Genomic DNA, 20,646 nt, shown 5'->3' on the forward strand with positions numbered 1-20,646 from the left:
GGATGGCCTATAAGCACAGGGTGGGGCTTGTTGGTAACTACGAGGTTGTCCACCATGTCTATTGCCTTGGTATACATTGTAGAATGGTCTTTGTCCATGATATCTTGGAGGGTGTTGCTGCCAAAAGGGTTGATCAGATCCTCTTGGCTCCATCCATCTTTGATTGCTCTGACCTTGATGCATGTTCCTGTTATAACTTTCATTCCTTTCAACAATATTAGAACCAAACTCAAAGCGAGAGGGGTGAGAATTCATAGTAGCTAATGAAGATAAAAGAAGAAAATAAAAACAAATAAACACGTAAAAGAAAAATATTTACAATAACCAATAATAAGGCACACGATTGCAATTCCCCGGCAACGGCGCCATTTTGACGTTTGGGGATTTTTGCTAGTAAAGAATTTTATAAAAATAGTTGCGTTGTAGACATAGTTTCTAAACCAACAGAAATCCCTTCGTACAAACGTTTTGGTTGTCACAAGTAACAAACCCCTAAATAAATTGATAATCGAAGTATTCAAACCTCGGGTCGTCTTCTCAAGGAACTGCAGGGAAGTATGTTCTTATTATTGGTTATGGAGATTGTAAATTGGGGTTTTGAGAATGAGGAGCGAATAGTCTAATTAGCAAATAAAGTAAATGAAGAACAAGCAATTTAAATGGCAAGTAAAATAAATAAATAACTGTAAATAAACTTTTGGCAAGGTATGAGAAATTGGAGGTCTTATCCTAGTTATCCTTATCAATGATGATGAGAATTGAATCTTAATTCCACTTTGTTAACCTTTACTAAGATAAAGGAAGGTCAAGGGATTAATTGGTTTGATCTTCGGATCCTATTTATTTCCTATGAAAAGATTGGGATTATTGAAGTTCAATTTAATTAACAAAGATGACAATTATCAATCATGTTTGAGTTTGATAACTCCTGAGTTACTGATTTCTTAACCAAGACCAAAAGGGGAAAAGTAAATCTATTGGAATAAAAAATGTCTTCAGATTGGGAATGATAGCAACATAAATAAAATAAAACAATATTAAACTGAAATACCTCAAATAACATTAATTCAAAAGAGTAATCTGTAACATGGAAAAATTCATAAATTAAATTGCAAAAGTAAATAAAAAGGAATATTGAACCTGATAAAGAGATAATCCTAAAAGCGAATAAAATCCTAATTCTAAATCCTAATCCTAAAGGGAGGAGAGAGAGGAGAGAACCTCTCTCTAAACTAAATCTAAATCTAAATCATGAAAACTAACTAAAGTGGAGACTCTCTTTGAATGGATGCATTCCCCCACTTCATAACCTCTGGTCTATACCTTCTGGACTTGGATTTGGGCCAAAAAGGGCTTCAGAATTCGCTATGAGCATTTTCTGCAATTTCTGGTGCGTGGCCTCTGTCACGCGTCCGCGTGGGTCACGTGGTCGCGTCATTCGGAGTTTTTCTTGTCACGCGGTCGCGTCAGTCATGCGACCGCGTCATATGTGTTTCGCTCGAGGCGCGCGTTCGCGTCAGTCATGCGGCCGCGTCAATGCCTTTTCGCGCTAGCATGCGGCCGCGTCGCCCATGCGATCGCATGGCTGCCAGTTTCTTCAAAAACTCTGTTTTGTGCTTTCCTTCCATTTTTGTATGTTTCCTTTCCATCCTTTAAGTCATTCCTGCCTTAGAAGATCTGAAACTACTCAACACACGAATCATGGCATCAAATGGAAATAAAGGGTAATCAAAATAATTATTTTTAAGCATAGGAAACATGTTTTTCACATACATCACATAATAAGGAAGGGAAAGTAAAACCATGTAATTAATATGAATAAGTGGGTGAAGGATTGAATAAATCACTCAGATTAAGCACAAAATATATCATAAAATATGGGTTTATCAATAACACAATAGGGGAAAGAAGAGTTTCTGGACGTTGGGTGCTAAATGCCCAGTCACCGGCATTTAGCACCAAGGCCATTAGATTTCATGAAAACCATTCTGTGTGGGTAGCGCTAAATGCCCAGTCACCAGCGTTTAGCGCCTAGAGCGTAAATCACAATGGAACCACACGTGCAAGCAGGAATCAACGGAAGGCCCTTATGATTGATTCTAAATCAAATCTTAATTAGAAAAGATTTGTTAGGCTTTAATTTAAGTTTCAAATCAATTACAATTAGGACTAGAGATAGGATAGAGATTCGCCCTCGCAGGGACTTATCCTCTCTTAATTTTCATTATGCAATTTACAGTTTTTCTTTCCTAGGGTTTTCTTTGCACTATGAACAACTAAACCTCCATTGTTAAGGTTAGGAGCTATGTTTACTTTGATGGATTAATAATTATTTGTTCTTATACTCTTGATTAATACATTGATTTATGTTTAAGAATTGGTTTCGTTCTTCATCCTACGAATTAGTGATTATTGGAGAATAACTCTAATCTAATTTGAATTCTCTTGAGTCTTGGAAAAGTTATATCATTAGAAATACATCTTGAAACCACTTTCTCACAACTCCTTAATTATTTGGACTTAATGTGGTAGTGACATATAACTGCATCATTTTTGGGTTCTTAGGATTTGTGTGGCTTATAAATCAGAAATTGAACGTAACCTTCTAATACAAATCGATTGATCAGGGAATTGATGGTTGGTTGGATTAGAGGAGATTGAATTGCCTAGAATAGGAATTCAAGCACTTAGGGTTTGCCATAAACTTAATCATTGTATGATCAAGGTAGTTGACATTGAATATTAATGCGGACATTTAAACATCTCCGAAGCTTTAACTTTATTCTCATCGTTTCTCGACCATTCACTGTTTGTTTTTCTTATTTTACTGTCTTTTAAGCTATTCGACACTCAAAATTTTTATTTCAACTTGTCTAACTAGAATAACTAATCAATCATTGCTTGCTTAGTCCATTAATCCTTGTGGGATTGACACTCACTCACTTGAGTTTATTACTTGGTATGACCCGATGCACTTGCTGGTAAGTTGTTGTTAGAAATTCTACACCACCAGGTAACCTTAAAAATAGCGTGCATAGTATAGCGAAAAGCCGCAACATTTTGAATTTTTGAAAAACACATTGAGTACCTGACCTATCCCAAAAAGGCGGCATGCCTAACGTAATGTGGCTACGTCCCAAAAATCAGGTAAATCTAAAAATGCTCGAGTCTGACCTTGTGAAAAGGTTGGACTCAAGCAGGGGCACTATTCATACTCTAGCCCAAAGACATAGCCAGGCCCATGGAAGAGATCATGCCTCCTTTACACCTACCCGACCTCAAAAAGGTCAGGCTCGACGATGACGGATCAGCTCTATTTATCAGAATAAATAACTCCTAAGATATCTCCCATTTATTTAGAAGGGAGATCTCAACAACTTCCCTAGAAAAAAGGAACGGTTATTCACGAGCAAAGATGGAACTACACTAAAAGGTAGTTATCTACTCTACATAAATACATTGACACCCTCGGGTATATTCTGAACTCAATCTACTAAAAACCTATTTAAAACCCTTGCTAACTTAAGCATCAGAGTCCCTTGCAGGTACCACCCCGACCACCTCACGAGGAACTCGGACGACAGCACCTCGATACCAGAAGAAGTCGAACGATGCCTCAAAAAGAGTCTGGATCACATATTCAAGCTCAAAAGCAACCAGTTTCAGGTAACCCTCGAAACAATAATATTAATATATAATTAATTATTTGTGTTAAGCTCTTTTAAACCGATACTATATGAAAATAAAAATTATTTAATATATCTAAAATAAAATAATAGTAAAAAAAATTATTACAAAAGAGAGTTAAGAAGATTTAACTATTAAAAAAATTTAATATTAAAATTATTTAAAAGTATTCATTTTTATAATAATTAAAAAATGATCAAATTTTTTTATAAAAAAATAAATATATCTTTAAGTTATTTTTATTTATTTTTTTTTTGTAAATATATTTTTTCTCTAATTATCTATTATGCTCAATTTCTTATTAATACACCTTCATCCATAACTCATAACAAAAATTTGTTACTGTGAATCACAAATTCCTCATTAGTAAGTCTTTTAATTTTTTCTTATTTTCTCTCATTTATTGATTAATTATTGATTTTTAAAAACATTGATAATAGAGTAATTAAGAGATAGACACAGAGATAGAGCAATGTCCCAGTAATTAGGGTTATAAGTTATAAGGCGTGACATTCTCAATCACTGTTTTCAAGTCTCAAAATTGATTTAAGCATCATGAATGCTGAATTTGAATTTATGAATCTTCCAAATGTCACACATTTATCATGCATGGTTCATGAGGCATGGCATGACCCGAATCATGGTCGGTAATTATTTTGAAATTGGCCTCAAAATCAAATAAGAGGCACAGCACCGTATTATTACGCTGAAAACTACCTCTAGTCGACTTTACATAAAGTTATTTTTGGATGGATGACACGTGCTATCATTTAGTTTAAAAAAATTAGTTTATTTTATACAAATGATTTAATTAAAAAATTAATTGATATAGCTATGATGTTAGATTTTTTACTGCATTTTATTTTAAAAATAAATTGACTAATTTAAATTAAGAAATTATAGTTAATTGTTTACTATATAATTTTTTAAACTAAAATTATAATTAAAAATCATTAAAAAAATAAAATTATCTAGTATATTGGACTAGTTCAATGTTAATCAGATTTTTTATTTCTATTATAAAATAGAAAAAAATTTAATTCTCAGAAAAAAAAAATCATGTTATTTTTAGGATTTAATTTTTTTTATTGTATTTTCATAAAGTTTGCATAAAATTCACTTATTACATCGACTAAATTTATTTATTTACCTAAAGTTTGTTTATGGACTCAGCAAATTTGTTTACGTTTTAATACGATTCGAATTGTATTAATATATTTTTATTTTTTAATCAATTTAATTTTATTTAAATAATTAGAATTTTAAATTATAAAATTTGTATTAGTTTGTAATTTAAAATTTAAATAAATATAATTTAAATTAATGATTTATAAAATTGTATATATTCGTATTATTGTATTCATATGATTAATTATATTTATTCTATTTAAAAAAAATAAACGGTGGTTAATTTTTAACTAACAAATAAATACACTTATATTATTTTAAAATTAAAATTTTTTAAATAAATGAACTCTTATTATTTTAATTTTTTAATTTAAATAAATATATTCGTATTATTTTAAATAAAATTTAAAATTAATATAAGTAGGTTTATTAAAAATTTTAAATTTTAATATTTTAAATAAACATACTCTTATTATTTTAAAATTTTTTAAATTTAAATAAATGTACTCATATTATTTTAAATAGGTATATTCTTTTAATTTAAAAATAATATGAATGTATTTAAATAAAAAAATTAACAACCATTATTTTTTATAAATCGAATAAATATAATTAATCATAGGAGTATAATAATACGAATACATATAATTTTATAAATCGTTAATTTAAATTATATCTATTTAGATTTTAAATTACAAACTAATACAAATTTTATAATTTAAAATTCTAATTATTTAAATAAAATTAAATTGATTACAAAATAAAAATATACTAATACAATTCAAATCGTATTAAAATGTAAATAAGTTTGCTGTGTCCATAAACAAACTTTACGTAAATAAATAAGTTTAGTCGATGTGATTGGTGAATTTTGTACAAATTTTCTGAAAACAAAATAAAAAAATTAAATCCTGAAAAATAACATGATTTTTTTTAGAATTAATTTTTTTTATATTTTATAATAGAAAAAAATCTAATTAACATTGAGATGGTCCAATACATTAGATAATTTTTTTTAATAATTTTTAATTATAATTTTGCTTAAAAAAATTATATAGTAAACAATTAACTACAATTTCTTAATTTAAATTAGTCAATTTATTTTTAAAATAAAATACAGTAAAAAATCTAATATCATGTTCATAGTTATATCAATTAGTTTTTTAATTAAATCATTTATATAAAATAAATTGATTTTTTTAAATCAATTAGTAACACGTGTTATTCATCCAAAAATAACTTCATGTGAAATTGACTGCAGGTGAATTTCTACCTATTATTATATTAGACTTATATATATCATCTAATAATACTAGAGAACTGCAAATTGTTTTTCTTGGTATAGCTAATAAGGTTACTAATAAGTAATGACAACGTAAGACTAGGGGAGTATACTCCTCTTTTGGTTTCACGAACTAGTTCTTCTCAAAGCTCAAGGCCATATTATTCATATTGTTAGTCAAAGCTAAGCTACAATATTCATATAATCTGTCCAAGCATAAAACAATTAAGACACATTTATTAGTCTTTCAGCTTTTTATTTGATTCGCAGCAACAAAACTTTGTTATGAGTTATGAATAAAGGTGTGTTAATAAAATGAAAATGTATCAATAAAAATTTGAGTATAATAGATAATTAAAAAATATATATATTTATGAAAAAATAAAAAAATAACTTAAAAATATATTTGTTTTTTTACAAAAAAGAAATTGGTCTTTTTTTTAATTATTAACAAAATTAATATTTTTAAATTATTTTAATATTAAATATTTTTTATTAATTAAATCTTTTTAATGGTTCTTTGTAATATTTTTTTAAAATTAAATAATATAAAAGATGTTAAATATAAATTATCCTTTTAAAATAAAAAATCATTAAAAAAAAGATAAATAGATCCCTAACCTTTTACTTCGCAGGTATTTCTATCCGTAACGATTTAAAAATATTTTTAAATCTCTATCTATTTAAAAGTTGGACATATGAGTCTCTCAATTCATATGGGTCCGTCGGACTCAATGAAAAAGTCTAATGTGGCTCCCACGAATGCACACATGGAGTAAACCTTTTTAAAATGTGATAAATAAGTCTCCTTATTACAAAACTATGTCGTTTCATAAGTAGTCCTTTTTATACACTTTCATTTCTTATGTAATACCTATAACACCCATACCACACTTAGAGAATTACATAAAATTCTAAGAATACTAATCATCAAATGAATAATACTCTATTTCTCCCTCCAAAAACTTCACTACGTAGGTTGAGGAAGTTGTAGTGTGCAGTCGCTTGGAGACAGTGAAAAATGTTTCATTATTGTTATTGTAGTTATTGTCTTCGTCACCGAAAGTAAGATTACTTTGCTTAGTGACTCAATTTTCAAATTAAATGGTTATGCAAAGGGATAAGTACTTTTTTCGTCCCCAAGGTCTGAGGTCGAAATCAAAATCGTCCCCGACCTTTTTTTTATTAAAATCATCCTCAACATTCAAAAACACTTTAAAATCATCCTTTCCCGAATTTTTGGACCAAAATGCCCTCATCATCATCATTCTCCTCTTCACCTTCCTCACCCCATCACCTTCACTGCCACCAACATTACCACCACAACCACCATCAACACCAACACCACCACCACCACCACCACCACCACCACCACAAACACCACCACCAACACCAACACCAAGACCACCAAATAGCAACAACACCATACCACCACAACTACCATCAACACCAACACCACCACCACCACCACTAACATCAAGCCCCTCACTGTAACCCCTCCCCCCCTCCCCCCACACCCCTCACCCCCACTCCCTCACCATAACCCCCACCCCCTTCCTCATGCTCCTCTCTTCATGGTCATCATCATCATCATCAACAGATTTCATCAAAAATCCAGAAATTCAAATTTCAGCAACAATAAATTTCATCAAAAACAACAAATTTTATCAAAAATCTAGTTCACAGAAGAAGAAGAAGAAAAAGAAGAAGAAGAAGAAGCGGTGGTGCGGTGGTGCGACGGTATGGAGAAGAAGAAGATGGTCGTGCGGCGGTGCGGTGCGGTGCGGCAGGACGGCAGGCGGCAGGGCAGGGCGGCGGTCCCCCTTCTCTCCCCCCTCCTCCCCCCTTTTTCTCGCGGCCTCCCCCCTTTCTTTCTCTCCCCAGTCCCCACCCCCTTTTCTTCTTTTTTTTTTATTTATTTTATTTTATAATTTTTTAATAATAAAGTGTAATTTGGTAAAAAAATAAAATTGAAGTAAAAAAGGACGATTTTATAACGTTTTGTAATGTTGAGAATGATTTTAATAAGAAAAAAAAGGTCGGGGACGATTTTGATTTCAACCCCAACCCTTGGGGACGAAAAAAGTACTTATCCCTAAGAAAGGGTTATTTGTGCATGCTGAGAGTGATGTAAAAAAGGTATAATATTATGAAGCTATTGGATTGAAATTGCGTTTTTGAAATTTATTCCATGTTAGGGCAAAGGTTCTTGGTTGATTTCTTTTCTATTTTATGAAAGGCATTGCTTTTTAAAACATGAAAATTACTTCTTGTGTATAGAGTTAGTTGAATTGGGATGAAGATGTGCGTTAATTTTAAAAATAAAAAAAGAAATTAACCAAGAACCTTTGCCTTAACAGAGAATAAATTTCAAAGCAAAACTCCTAAAAATGCAATCCAATCCAATCGCATGACAATATTATACCTTTGTCTTTTTTTACATCACTCTTAACATGCACAAACAATCCTTTTACAAAACAGTTCATACTTACATAACCATTTAATCTTAAAATCGAGTCACTAAGCAATGTAATCTTATCTTTGATGAAGAAAACAGCAACTACGACAACAGTGGAGCTTTTTTCACCCTCTTCGACAGCGACTGTACATCACAATTTTCTCAACTTACGTAATAGAGTTTTTGGAAGAAGAAATAGAGTGTTATTCGTTTGATCGTTGGTATTCTTAAGGTTTTATATAATTCTCTAAGTGTGGTATGAGTATTATAGATATTACATATACGGTAATGGATGAGAGTATGTGAAAAGACTGTCTATAAAACGACGTAGTTTTGCAGCAAAGGAATTTATTTGTCCCATTTTAAAAAGATTCCCTCTACGTGTATTTTTGTAACGGCCAAATCAGCACAATGAGAGTCATATCAGACTTTTTTATTAAGTTCGAGGACTCATATGAATAGAGGGACTTATAATCCAACTTTTAAAAAAATCATGAACTTCAAAAATATTTTTAAATTATCAAAAACAAAAATATTCACAGAACAAAAAATCAGAAATTTATTTACATTTTTTTTAAAATTATAGTACACTGTCATATTATAATATTTTATGTGTGATTCTTCATGCCATGATTTTTTCTTTCTTGATAATTTTTAAGGGCAAGATTATAAAATAATAATATTTCAGTATTGTTAAATATATCATTAAAAGATAAAGCTCTGAAAGCTTAGACTTTAGACAAACATGTTTTTTTCTCTTTTTAAGTGATAGATACTACAATTAATAATATATTAGTTTTTTTATAAATTAAATGGAGATAATATTTTTTAAAATAATAAATTTAAAAATTAATTATGACATGATTAGATGTCTCTGTAAACAATAAATTATATTTAAGTATTTTTAATTATTGTTGATAACATATCTTGGTATCATATATTTTTCCCTCAGTAAAACTTTGTTAATTGACTTATTGCATGAAAAATTAAAACTCATATAAATGAACACAAATTAAAAAGAAAATTGAGAAAATAAAGAAATATTAAATCTCTTTTTATATTTCATTTTCTATTTTTTTTTTTTCAACTTTGAAGTGGAACTGTGAGAGCGGTGAGAGCGAGACGCACTTGTGTGAGATTATGGAATGTGAATGATGATGATACATTCCAGGGCCTTGGATGTTGGAACAGAGTAACTAACAGTCAACAAACTAAAATGGCTTCATCAACTATAACCTGCAACTTCCACTATACCTATATTCCTTCAACCCTCGCAGCTTCAGCTTCATCCACAGCCACTCGTTCTTCTTTTCCCTTATCTGCTTCTTCTTCTTCCCTTTTTCACCGCTACACCCTCCACCGTGCCACCTCCACTAGAATCCTTGCCAAGTTTGATAAATTCCAAGGTGAAACTCCCCTAGACACAGACACGCCTCAGAGTCCAGAACCAGAACCTTATCTTGATCGCGATAAGGAAGAAGATGACAGGTACTTCTATTTCGACCACCTTTTAGCCTTACCTTTCTTAATTAATTAATTTGATTAATTTATATTTAATATTACTTTCCTTTTCCAATTTATGTGTTATCGTAGCTTTTTGTAAATTGTAAGCTATGAAACATTGTATTGGATAGTGTTTATATTTATGTTTTCAATAGTGCTTTATCTTCAGTTCGTTTATGTAAATGATCGTTTGTTGCTGAAAGTTTATGCTGTTAATTAAACAATTTTTTGGTGAAGTCCAAATATGAATTTATCGAGATGATGATGCGTTTATTAGCCTTGGAGTTTGGTCTAAATTGTGATAATGTGTGTCTGGAAGATGTTAACTCAATTTTTGTGTTTTTAGTTGTTTGCCTTCAGATTTGGAGGGTGCGGTGCGACAATCAAGTGAGGCAGCTGCATTGTTTGTCTCTTCAGGAGGGATGAGAGCCATAGTATGTGCCAAAATTTCATGTCCTTATTAATTTTTTTATATTTTATGCTTTCAATTTTGTGGTACTACTTGCTGTAATCAATTGGATATTTGTCGCAGATCTTTTTTTTTAGGTGTGGTTTCATTTATAGAAGATAGAACAATGCTTCTTTGTGGATATTCTTGGGTGAATCCTGGTGTTTTGACTTTGATTAATTGTACTGAAAATCTTGTTTAAGATCAACTTCATAAATTTATTTAACATGTTTAAATTAAAAAAGACTATGATAGTGCTAGTTTTATTCTTTTTTGAGATTGGCATTAAAATTTTTATCATTTTGTGTCTCATGTAACTGAGATTTTTTAAGCAAAGACAGGTTAATGGGTGGCTTAGTTTGTTCTTTTGAGTTCCTTTAGCACCTCATTTTTCTTGAACTAACTATTTTTAACTTGCTCACAGGTTGAACTCTTAATCCCCCAACTGCAAGTTTTAGATGATGAAGGTGCACAGGTAGAGCTCTGGGAATTGTCAAGGATTTTCTTGGATACACTTATTGCAGAAACAGAATGTCAGGTTAGTGTAATTGAAATGTGTGAAGAATTTGCTGAATTTTAAATGCCATTTTCTATTCAATATCTTAGAAATACTTGTATATATGATCCGTTATTTTGTTATGTCCATGTAAGTTAAATTGGTTTCTTTTGATGTAACCTACATTATTGACACCTATGAGTTATGTCCAACATTAATGCTTTCTCTGCTACTACATGTGCAAATGTATTTATGCATTCTTTAGCATCCAACTTATACTCCTACTTAGTCCATAGTTTTATTTTTAATAAGAAGATTACTAATATGTCATTTGATTTATCATGAATTGTTCTAGACCCCTAGTTCTTGGTTATGAAGAGAAAAATTAAATAACTCACAGATATAGCCATAGTTACATTTCGTTCCACTAATTGAAGTAAACTACACGTATTAGAAAATGCAATAAAATTCATTGACATAATGATTCAATAGAGTGATAGTTGTGCTTTGACTGATTTCTGCATGACATAAGGATTCACAAAATAGATGCTGACGAATACTTAAACTTAGGCATGCTTTTGTGATTATGATGATTCAAATTCAATAAGGTTTTGCGATTTGTGTTTTAATGACTGGTTTAATTATTCTGTTAATCCCTATAATTTCATTGGATTTTCAATTAACCCCCTATACCATATCAGATTTTGTAATTAAATCCGTAATGTGACAAAAACGTTGGAATTAACAGAATATTCTGTTAAACAAAACGAATATGCCTAATACTTGACTGAATATTCCGTTTTGTTTAACAGAATATTCTATTAGTTCTAATTTACGGTAGAGACTTGGTTATAAAATCTGATATGATATATGGATCTAATTGAAAAGAAAAAATATAGGGACCTAATTGAAAATTTAGTGAAACTATAAGGACTATCGGCCGAGTAATTAAACCTTAATGAATCTATTTTATACACTGTAAACTTGTTTCTAAGTTTATGAGTTTGATTGATAGAGAGTTAAAGCCATATTTCCAGATGCTGGCGCAGCTGCTCTTCTTAACTACCGGTGGAAGGATGCTCAGTTTAGATTTGCAAGGTAACTGCCATCACATCAATTAACGCTCTATGTTTTATTTTGCTTTTCACCCCAGCAGCATAGTTAGTAGTGTAGTTTTTGTAAGCATTTGATTCTTTTGTATTTCACTTAAGGCTGGATGATTGTTCAGTTACATTTCTATTTGTAGAATTTAAGTTTTCCTCTGTACTTATAGTCATGCTGCATATATCTCACATTCCGCTCTTCTGTATATCCAGCTTAAGTGACCGGAAGCCTATAGAGAGTGACGATGAGATTGTGGTTATGGTTGTTCCTGATTATCAGATGTTAGAAAGTGTGGAGAGAATCGCATCCAATCTCTCAAGTGATCCAGTACATCCCTGCACTGAATTCTCCTGTTTTATTACTGATGTCATTCTTTTGCGTTTTTGTGCACATATATGTTTCATACAAACTACTCGCACATTGGTAGGTGAGACCCCTTATCATGTGGAATCCACGCCTGATTAGTGAGGATGTTGGTGTTGGTATCAATGTCCGGAGATTAAGGCGCTACTTTCTAAGGTATGGTTCTGAGCTATTTTGGTTTACTTTGTATCTTAAACTTGTTGGGAGAAATAATATTGTGTAAATTACATGACCTCTCCCGAGATACAAACTTATTGGGAGAAATAATATCGTGTAAATTGCATGACCTCTCCCGAGTTTAGACGATATTACAACTTGTCCCTCCAACACTAACCTCACCTCTAGGGAAGTTAGTGTCGTGTTTATAAGGGAGATTAGAGTCATATTTTACAAAATACAAGCATGTCTAGTGTGATATTAGTATACCCTAAATATTATGGAGTTAAATGAATACTTTTATAAGTAGAGGATTTTCATTATAATATCACCTAATCACAGGGAAACATGAACATGTTTTTTTTTTTAATGTTTTTCTGGTGATAGTAATTTTTGGCGGGCCAAGCTAACATTTCTAACGAAGCTTGAAGTAAAAAATCAGAGTAGCTGGCATTATTAAATGTTATGTTTATCTTCAACCAAATAATTTACTATATAAAAGTCTTTTTTCATGTGCTTTATTTTGAAGAATTGGCTTATTCTGACACTATCAGAAGACTAAACTCTGATCAATTTTTGTGCAGCACTTTTACAACAGTTTATCACATGCGCCCAATGCCATTCGGTGCAATCTTCAGGTGTTATCCAGGGTAAGGCTCTTCTGTTCCCTCTCATAAGAACTATCACATTTAAAAAATTGCATATTGCTCTTACCCAAACCCAGACTACCTTAGACCACCGTAAAAGTGGATTATTTGGTCCACTTGTTTTGCTAGATGTGGTTCAATAATCAATATCTTTTTTCCACCAGATGTTTCACGGTCATTTTTGTTTATTCAAATTTGGTCAAATTTCATGCTGTAGGCAATATGTTAAATTGTTTGGTTAATCACATTGATCTGCTGTTTGATTCCTGTCGTGTTTTGATCACACTCAGAATGTGGAAAGTGTTCAGTGATGACAAGGATAGGCCAGACAGATATTTGCTTGCCAAGGAATTCATCAACCGTCCTGATTATGCAGATCTTGAGGTTAGTAGCTTTAGTTCCAGATTAAATTGCCAGATCTTATGGATACAACCACTTTCTATATAAAATAGAGGGAGATTCGGAGAAGCATAAATTATTGGAAAGAGGAAGGACAAGCAAATGATGGCGAATAATTCATAGTGAAAAAATAAAATAAAAACCTGAACCAAAAGATGTTATGCATGCATTAAATAATACAAAACCAGAAGTTTCTTAAGAGTTTTTCTGTGCAGTGATATACAAAGAATTCAATTTCAATGCAATGTGACCTACGAGTATAAGCAGGGTTTTAGCAAAAAGTCAATCATGAATTATTACATTAGTAAAAGCATTTAACACAGGTGGTGCCCTTCTATTACAAACACACACGTGATTAGATATCAGTATAAACTTTTACATTGATTATGGATGAAATTTAATCCCATATATCAATATGATAGTCCATTGACCTTTATGTGGTCCAGATTTTATTTGGCGAGGATGAACAGAAGTCAGGACAAGGTCAAAGTTTATTTGGAAAAGCAGCAAGCATCTTTTCTTCAATTAATAGGTTCATGAAGGCGATATGATGATCTTTTAATACATTTTCTCATCATTGTTGCATCCAGACCTTAAATTGTGGCTCATGTCAATTTGTGTGATCACTTCAAAATTCATATTAAAATAACATTACAGCTTGTATAATATGCTACAGTGCTACATAATACAAGTATATAAATGATATGGCATTAAGGGGGGCAAAAAGTACATACAGTATGATTATATTTCAACCTTGTAATGATATTATGACTATTATCTAAAAAAAAATGGGAAAAGATGAATTTTCAAATGTAGAGAGAGAGAAGGGGGCTTGTTTAGTTCTGAATTTCAAATGCATTTATTAATGGTAATATATACACAGTTGATCAATTTCACAGTGTTTCTCTGCGACATCCTCATAGAGCTTCAAGTACAGTGTGTCCTTCACTGTAATTCCAGCCCTGCAGAGTAATTCTAGGAGTGACACCCTCAGGGACCTCAAAGCAAATTTTAACAGTCATGGCCTCTCCTGGAACCAATGAAAAATAGTTATCTGAGTAATGAACAGGGAGAATTCTTGTGTCTTCTCCCTCCTTGTGGTCCTTATTTGAAGAATGCACAGAAAACTGAAGAAAGAAAGCAACACCTATACCATTTCCCTTAATTTCAGATACCTTCAAACCATTATTTTTACCACCAATGCATCTGTGTAATCTCTTAAACCAACCCAGTTCATGTTCTGTTGAACTGTTTTCGGTGTTTGGTGCTTTAGATATGTTTTCCACGTGCATTTTAAATCTATAAGTGGACCCTTTAACAAAAATCTCTGATGTTATCTTGAGTGGTATTTTCTTCTTCCTATATGGCTCCAGTAGTTTGTAGTCTCCACCAGGAAGGTGCAGCCAATATAAGTTTCTTGATAAAACTCTGTTATCCGATTTGTCGTAGAGTTTGAGCAGAAGAAAGTAGACCGGCTTTGCGTTTTCCGACTTGGGATAGTCCATCTCAAAAATAGGTGTTACTGTTCTAGGTAGCATAGTGAAGCTTTCATGAACTTTGTAGTATGGACACATTCCATCTAGATCCCACACTGAAGCTTCAATAGCCATATTAGACAATTTCTCTGATGTAGTATTAACAGCCTGTTTTAAGCAGAAAAATAAAAGAAAATTAAAGCAAGACCTTCCAGAAACTATTCAGAACTGGAAAATCTTGATGATTTGCAGATATATCCTTTTAGCTTGTTCCCATTTGCTTCCTATCTCAATTTTCATTTAAGAGACAAGGGAGTAATGTGTTATTTTCTTTCTCATCTTATTGAAAGGAAAACTTTAGTCTTAGTTTCTTAGATACTTACTTCTATAAAGTATGTATCTAGATTAAGCTGTACATGAATTGGCTCTGCAGCACATCGACAGCCATAGAATCCAGCTGTTTGGTCGAGAAGATGATCATAAAATTGACCTCTCAGACCAGTCCAAGGATTTTGTGTTTTCCAAATCAACACACCTGTATACTTGCGCCACATGCGAGAAGTCCATCCCTCAAGAAGAGCTCTGTATTGTATGTAGTTTACAAGTTGAGCCTGAAAAGATCAGTTAGAAAAAAAAAAACACCCCGCAACTGCACAACAAAGATAAGATCACGGAAAACTCAACATGAATGAGTGGCTACCAGATAAAAGTTTCTCATACCTTAAAACAAAAATCATCAAGATCCTTCGCTATACCATAGAGCTGAATCTGATCATGAACCATGGTTGGTTTTGAGTATGGAATGTATTTATGGTATTTCCAAATGGGATTTGGAACTTCTTCTACATAACCATTGGAAAGTTCATTAAATAATGGTATCTGCCATCCTTCTGGAGGCATTGTGGCTCTTATGGTAGCAGCAACTGGCATTCCTACAGAACCAACCTCCGGGTTGAATCCATACTTGTAGAAACTATCCTTGAAAAAATCTTCAGGGTTTTGAATTTCATATGGTCCGTCGGTAAAGTTCCCCTTCCCATCTGCAAATCCATCCCATAATGATCCTTGTATATAAATGCGAGTGCCATCAAGATACTGGCTAGGGTCCGCTGATGAATTCGTGGTAGCAGATGATGGGGTCAAGTCAACTACTACAGGTTTTCCATTTTCATTTACATGCTTAAAAAATGGATGAAGTTTCAGATCACTTTTCAGAGCAGCATTTATATCTTTTGGTGGAATCTGTTCATTTCCACCAACCCAAAGTGCAAGACTAGCATGATTTCTTAAAAGTTTGATTGTGTCTCTTGCACAAAACAAGAAAAGATCATGGTCTAGCGGACCATTTGGGTTCGACACTGGAATACCGCGCCCGTCAACATCCCCGGTAATCCAGAACTCTTGCCATACCTGCAAGAGTCAAATCATTAATATCATCAAATATAAAGCCAGTATCATGACAACAATATAAGAACTTAATTATAAACAAACTATTGAGATCTCCGAAAAAACTATACCAATAAAAAAGGACACAAATAAACCAAGAAGAAAGAATGATAAAGCAACACAAATGAGCAAAAACCAATCTTACCAGAATGCCATAATAGTCACAATAATGATAAAATTCTGGCCTTTCAGCCAGTCCACCACCCCAGCAACGAATCATCTTAAAATTCATATCCGCATGAAATTTGATATCCGTCTCATACCGCTTCTTTGAAAGTCGTAGTAGCCCGTCAGACAAGATCCAGTTACCGCCTCGGATGAAAATTGGTTCTCCATTGACCTTGAACAACCTATGATATAATAAACATGCAACAAAACATATAATGCAAAATTTGAAAACAATTTTAAGTTTGGAATTCTACTTAAAAAAATGGTATGTGCTACTAAAGAAATACTGGAAATTTTACCATACCTGCCACCGGTAGCATCATCAATATGGCTTTCAATTTTGCGGAATCCGAAGAGATGGCTCCATGTATCAGACTCACCAAATCCTTCAACATCAATGCTAATAACAACGTCGTACAAATTTTGCTTTCCCATTCCATTTGGCCACCATAAATTGGGCTTGTAGAAGAAGAGCTGCCATTACAGACCATTAACACTTGAACAGAAGCAACGAAACTTCAAGTTACCCAACTTAATTGGATCAATACTAAAAGTAGGTTAGAAATCAATCAAGGATCACATTTTTTTTATCAACATAGGGAGAAAAAAAAGATTAGAAAGAATTAAGTGAGTAACATAGACAACATAACAAATAAGTTATGAAAATGGAAAGCTAACTCAAAGTAACAAAGTTCTTGAAAAAAGATGTCATGATTAAAGATTAAGTTCTTCATGTTTCAAAAGGTTAAACCAGAAACAACAAAGCAGTAGATTGAGCATTTTCCCAGGCAGAATGATTGCAGTCACTGACCTCAGGAAAAGTAAATTGCACTCGAGATTTTGGAGGAACTGATAGCATTTGAGTTTGAAGCTTCTCCACCAATTGAACACTCCCCTCGAGTTCTGTTGTCACTTGAATTTTCAAAGAACACTCAGCAGCTGAGGAGCTTCTGTTTTCCACCTCAGTTGTGGCATGTAGATATACTCTCTTATAATTGTCAAAAAATGAGGACACCAAGTGGGGATCGGTTATTTTTACCGGCTGCGCCAAATATAGACACCAGAATCATCCTATCAAAGAGCAGCTAGAAGTACTATGAACTATATTAAAAATAAAAATGCAAATATGCTTGATCATATTTATCAAATAATTAATTATAAGGGGATGCATGGAAAAAACAAGCTTAACAAATCAACTCTTTGATGGTTTGGAAATATTTTAATATTCAATCATGATTTAATGAAAGTTTGGAAAGCTAAAATGCATTTTCTTTTTAAAAGGCATGTGCTTTATATGGATCACAAAATTATTGGAAAAAAGAGAAAAAAAAGAAGTTTGCAAGGAACTTAAATCATTCCTTAAAACTCACCCCAGTAATAAAAATGGAAACTTCATCCCATATTCCAGTGTTCCTATCTCTGCAATCAAATTAACTCTAGCATTAGCTTTAGATAGTCCAGAAACTCTTCAAATTTCAGATAATCAAATTAAAAGCAACATCAACTTTACCTTATAGGAGCTATCCAGTCCCAACCTTCAACATACTGTGTGGCTACATCTTTTCCTATCTATAAAAATCAACAAAATAGAAAAGTTAAGCAATTGAGAGGGAAAAATTCAATGGATTAAATCCAGTAATTTAATCTTTGACCTCATGGTCGCCACCTTGTCCCCCCTGAGGAGGAATTGTCCCTGGATGATCCGGTGGGTGAACTAGAACAGCAAGCAAGTTACTGCCATCCGGATTGAGAATACCAGTGACATCAAGAGAATGCCTCCTAAACATTCCTTTTGGGAGAACCATTTTGTGCCCATTTAGATATACATCAGCAGAGTAATTGATTCCGCGGAAGTTCAGATCACACTTCTGGTTAACTGACTGCAAAAGGCTCAACCAAGAAAAGGATAAACTGAATTCGGTTAGAATTTGGAGTCTATATGCTATGATGGGGGAAAAGGCCTTACACCAAAGTCCAACTTGAATAATAAAATTATATAAATATTATATATCATGATACTGTTTCAAACTTTTGAAATTGCATCATATGAGAGAGGAGAATCCCTACCAGCTTGCACTGAAAGGTTGTAAAGAACCAGAAAGTGTAATAGTCTCTTCCAGAATCAGCAATATCCAAGATTGCCTCATTTCCAAGTCCATAGAAAGGATCAGGCACAACTTTGTTCTTCACCAAGGTTCCCAAAACACTGTCACAAGAAAGAAAATGGAAAATGAATGAAACTCACTTAAACCAATTCAATTTAAGTCTCAAATCATGTTCAAAACTCAAAACTTTCACAAGGAAGCAGGTTTCAACAGAGAACTCTGTTCCTTTTTATCTGTAACTCCAACAGAATCCGAAAACGAGGAACGAAGAGAGTATCAAAGAAACAACAAGCGTGTGCATGGATCATTGCAGCTAAAATAATAAGGCTGCATTTGTTAACTTAGAACTGGAAAAATGTTACTAAAAGCTACAAATTTGTATCTATTTGTTTATCCAAAATACCTATCTCATTCTAACAAATGTGCAGAATATAATGGCAAGTAAAGCTACTAAAAGAGTCAACTACTATCTCGTTAATGTCTCTAATGTTAAAGGTAGCATAAGACTAAAGATAGTGAAATGAAAACAGAGACAAAAACAGAACTTTTCTTGTCTCTGACTCTTATCTCTATCTTTTCTTTTTGGATCTTAAGATAATTTAGTGTAATAAAGAAACAGAAAGAGAAAGAGGGATTACGTTCCGGGAACAAGAGCATGCATCCATGGTGGGGAAGTTGGGGCAGCGGTGGAAGGAGGGTTGGTTGTGGTGAGCTGAATGCCACTGAACTGAACCTCAGTGGACCTTGCTGCAACCCATTCTGAATCAAGAATCATCTTCCCTTGTGCCTCTTTCATCACATTATTCACCATGTCTCTTACTCCAAGTGTGATACAATCATGTGATGAAATTTATGTTGTCGGTAACAACAAGAGAATCACAGAAAGTGTATTATCACTATTTGCTATGTTATGTGATAATGCGTGTGGAAATTGGTGTTGTGACCACTGTCACCGAGTCACTAGTTGACTCACTCTTATCTTATGGTCCTTCATGCAATCATATCATTACAACAATCACAAAATCATCTTTAATTTCCATTGTTACATTTGAATCCACTTTAAAATCACTTGGGGTATTTTAAAATAAATTCCACTCGTAATTAAGTCTCGTAACTTTTAGTCCCATCCTATCAAGCACGGACTATTCTCTGAATTGTGTATCTGCGTGTTAGACATATTTTATAAACGATATTTACTGGTGTTTGGTATCTGTTGTGTCCAACTGTATCTTAATAAAAAACAAAAAATATTTTTTTAGATACATATAGACATACTTAAATATTATTACGTATTAGTATATTCAATTTTATTTTAACATATATTTTTAAAATAAATTTAGATATAATATATATTATTATTTATTAAAACAAAAAATATTTTAAATACTTGACATAATTAAAATAAAATATTAAATAATTAAATTAATTTATATTTTAATATCAATAAAATATCAAAATATTATTACGATTACTTTATATTTTATAATATTTTAAATACTTCATATTTTAATATGTGTGTCCGCGTGTCTTATAATATTTTAAAATTTACGTATTGACGTGTCTCGTGTCATGTCCGATGTTTATATCAGTGTCCGAATATCATACGTGACATTCTTTCCGTATTTAATTTATTTTTAATGTATTTTATATACATAATTAAGTTAATAATTATTTTTTTTACACATTAGATATACCTATATCAAAGTCGTATACGAATAAGTTCAAAATATAAATAAATACAGGTCAATATGAATATGTACGACGTAAAGACTTAAGGAATA

At 32.2% G+C, this 20,646-nt stretch overlaps 2 protein-coding genes across 3 annotated transcripts; one reads left to right on the forward strand and one right to left on the reverse strand.

The window, feature by feature from the left end:
• The first annotated feature begins 9,556 nt into the window (after window positions 1-9,556).
• On the forward strand, window positions 9,557-14,482 carry LOC107618044 (DUF1995 domain protein, putative (DUF1995)). The gene is made up of 9 exons (XM_016319969.3): window positions 9,557-10,043; window positions 10,405-10,492; window positions 10,931-11,044; window positions 12,018-12,100; window positions 12,319-12,433; window positions 12,534-12,625; window positions 13,210-13,275; window positions 13,563-13,656; window positions 14,118-14,482. The coding sequence occupies exons 1-9, from the start codon at window positions 9,772-9,774 to the stop codon at window positions 14,220-14,222; spliced, it is 1,029 nt and encodes a 342-aa protein (XP_016175455.1). The 5' UTR covers window positions 9,557-9,771; the 3' UTR covers window positions 14,223-14,482.
• On the reverse strand, window positions 14,277-19,816 carry LOC107618043 (mannosylglycoprotein endo-beta-mannosidase). 2 transcript variants are annotated; one of them, XM_016319968.3, is made up of 11 exons: window positions 19,504-19,816; window positions 18,828-18,966; window positions 18,413-18,640; window positions 18,271-18,329; window positions 18,131-18,179; window positions 17,572-17,802; window positions 17,065-17,234; window positions 16,738-16,942; window positions 15,867-16,556; window positions 15,530-15,757; window positions 14,277-15,314 (listed from the first exon to the last, which is right to left on the reverse strand). In XM_016319968.3, exons 1-11 carry the CDS (start codon window positions 19,674-19,676, stop codon window positions 14,589-14,591), a joined length of 2,898 nt encoding a protein of 965 aa, XP_016175454.1. In that variant the 5' UTR covers window positions 19,677-19,816; the 3' UTR covers window positions 14,277-14,588. The 2 variants fall into 2 exon arrangements, with proteins under 2 accessions (XP_016175454.1, XP_020968324.1); XM_021112665.2 differs by having other exon boundaries at window positions 18,413-18,650; window positions 19,504-19,812.
• Between the last annotated feature and the right edge of the window lie 830 nt (window positions 19,817-20,646).

This window comes from Arachis ipaensis, chromosome B9, assembly GCF_059453495.1.
Source record: "Arachis ipaensis isolate K30076 ecotype BB chromosome B9, ASM5945349v1, whole genome shotgun sequence".
In the NCBI taxonomy this organism is placed as follows: domain Eukaryota; kingdom Viridiplantae; phylum Streptophyta; class Magnoliopsida; order Fabales; family Fabaceae; genus Arachis; species Arachis ipaensis.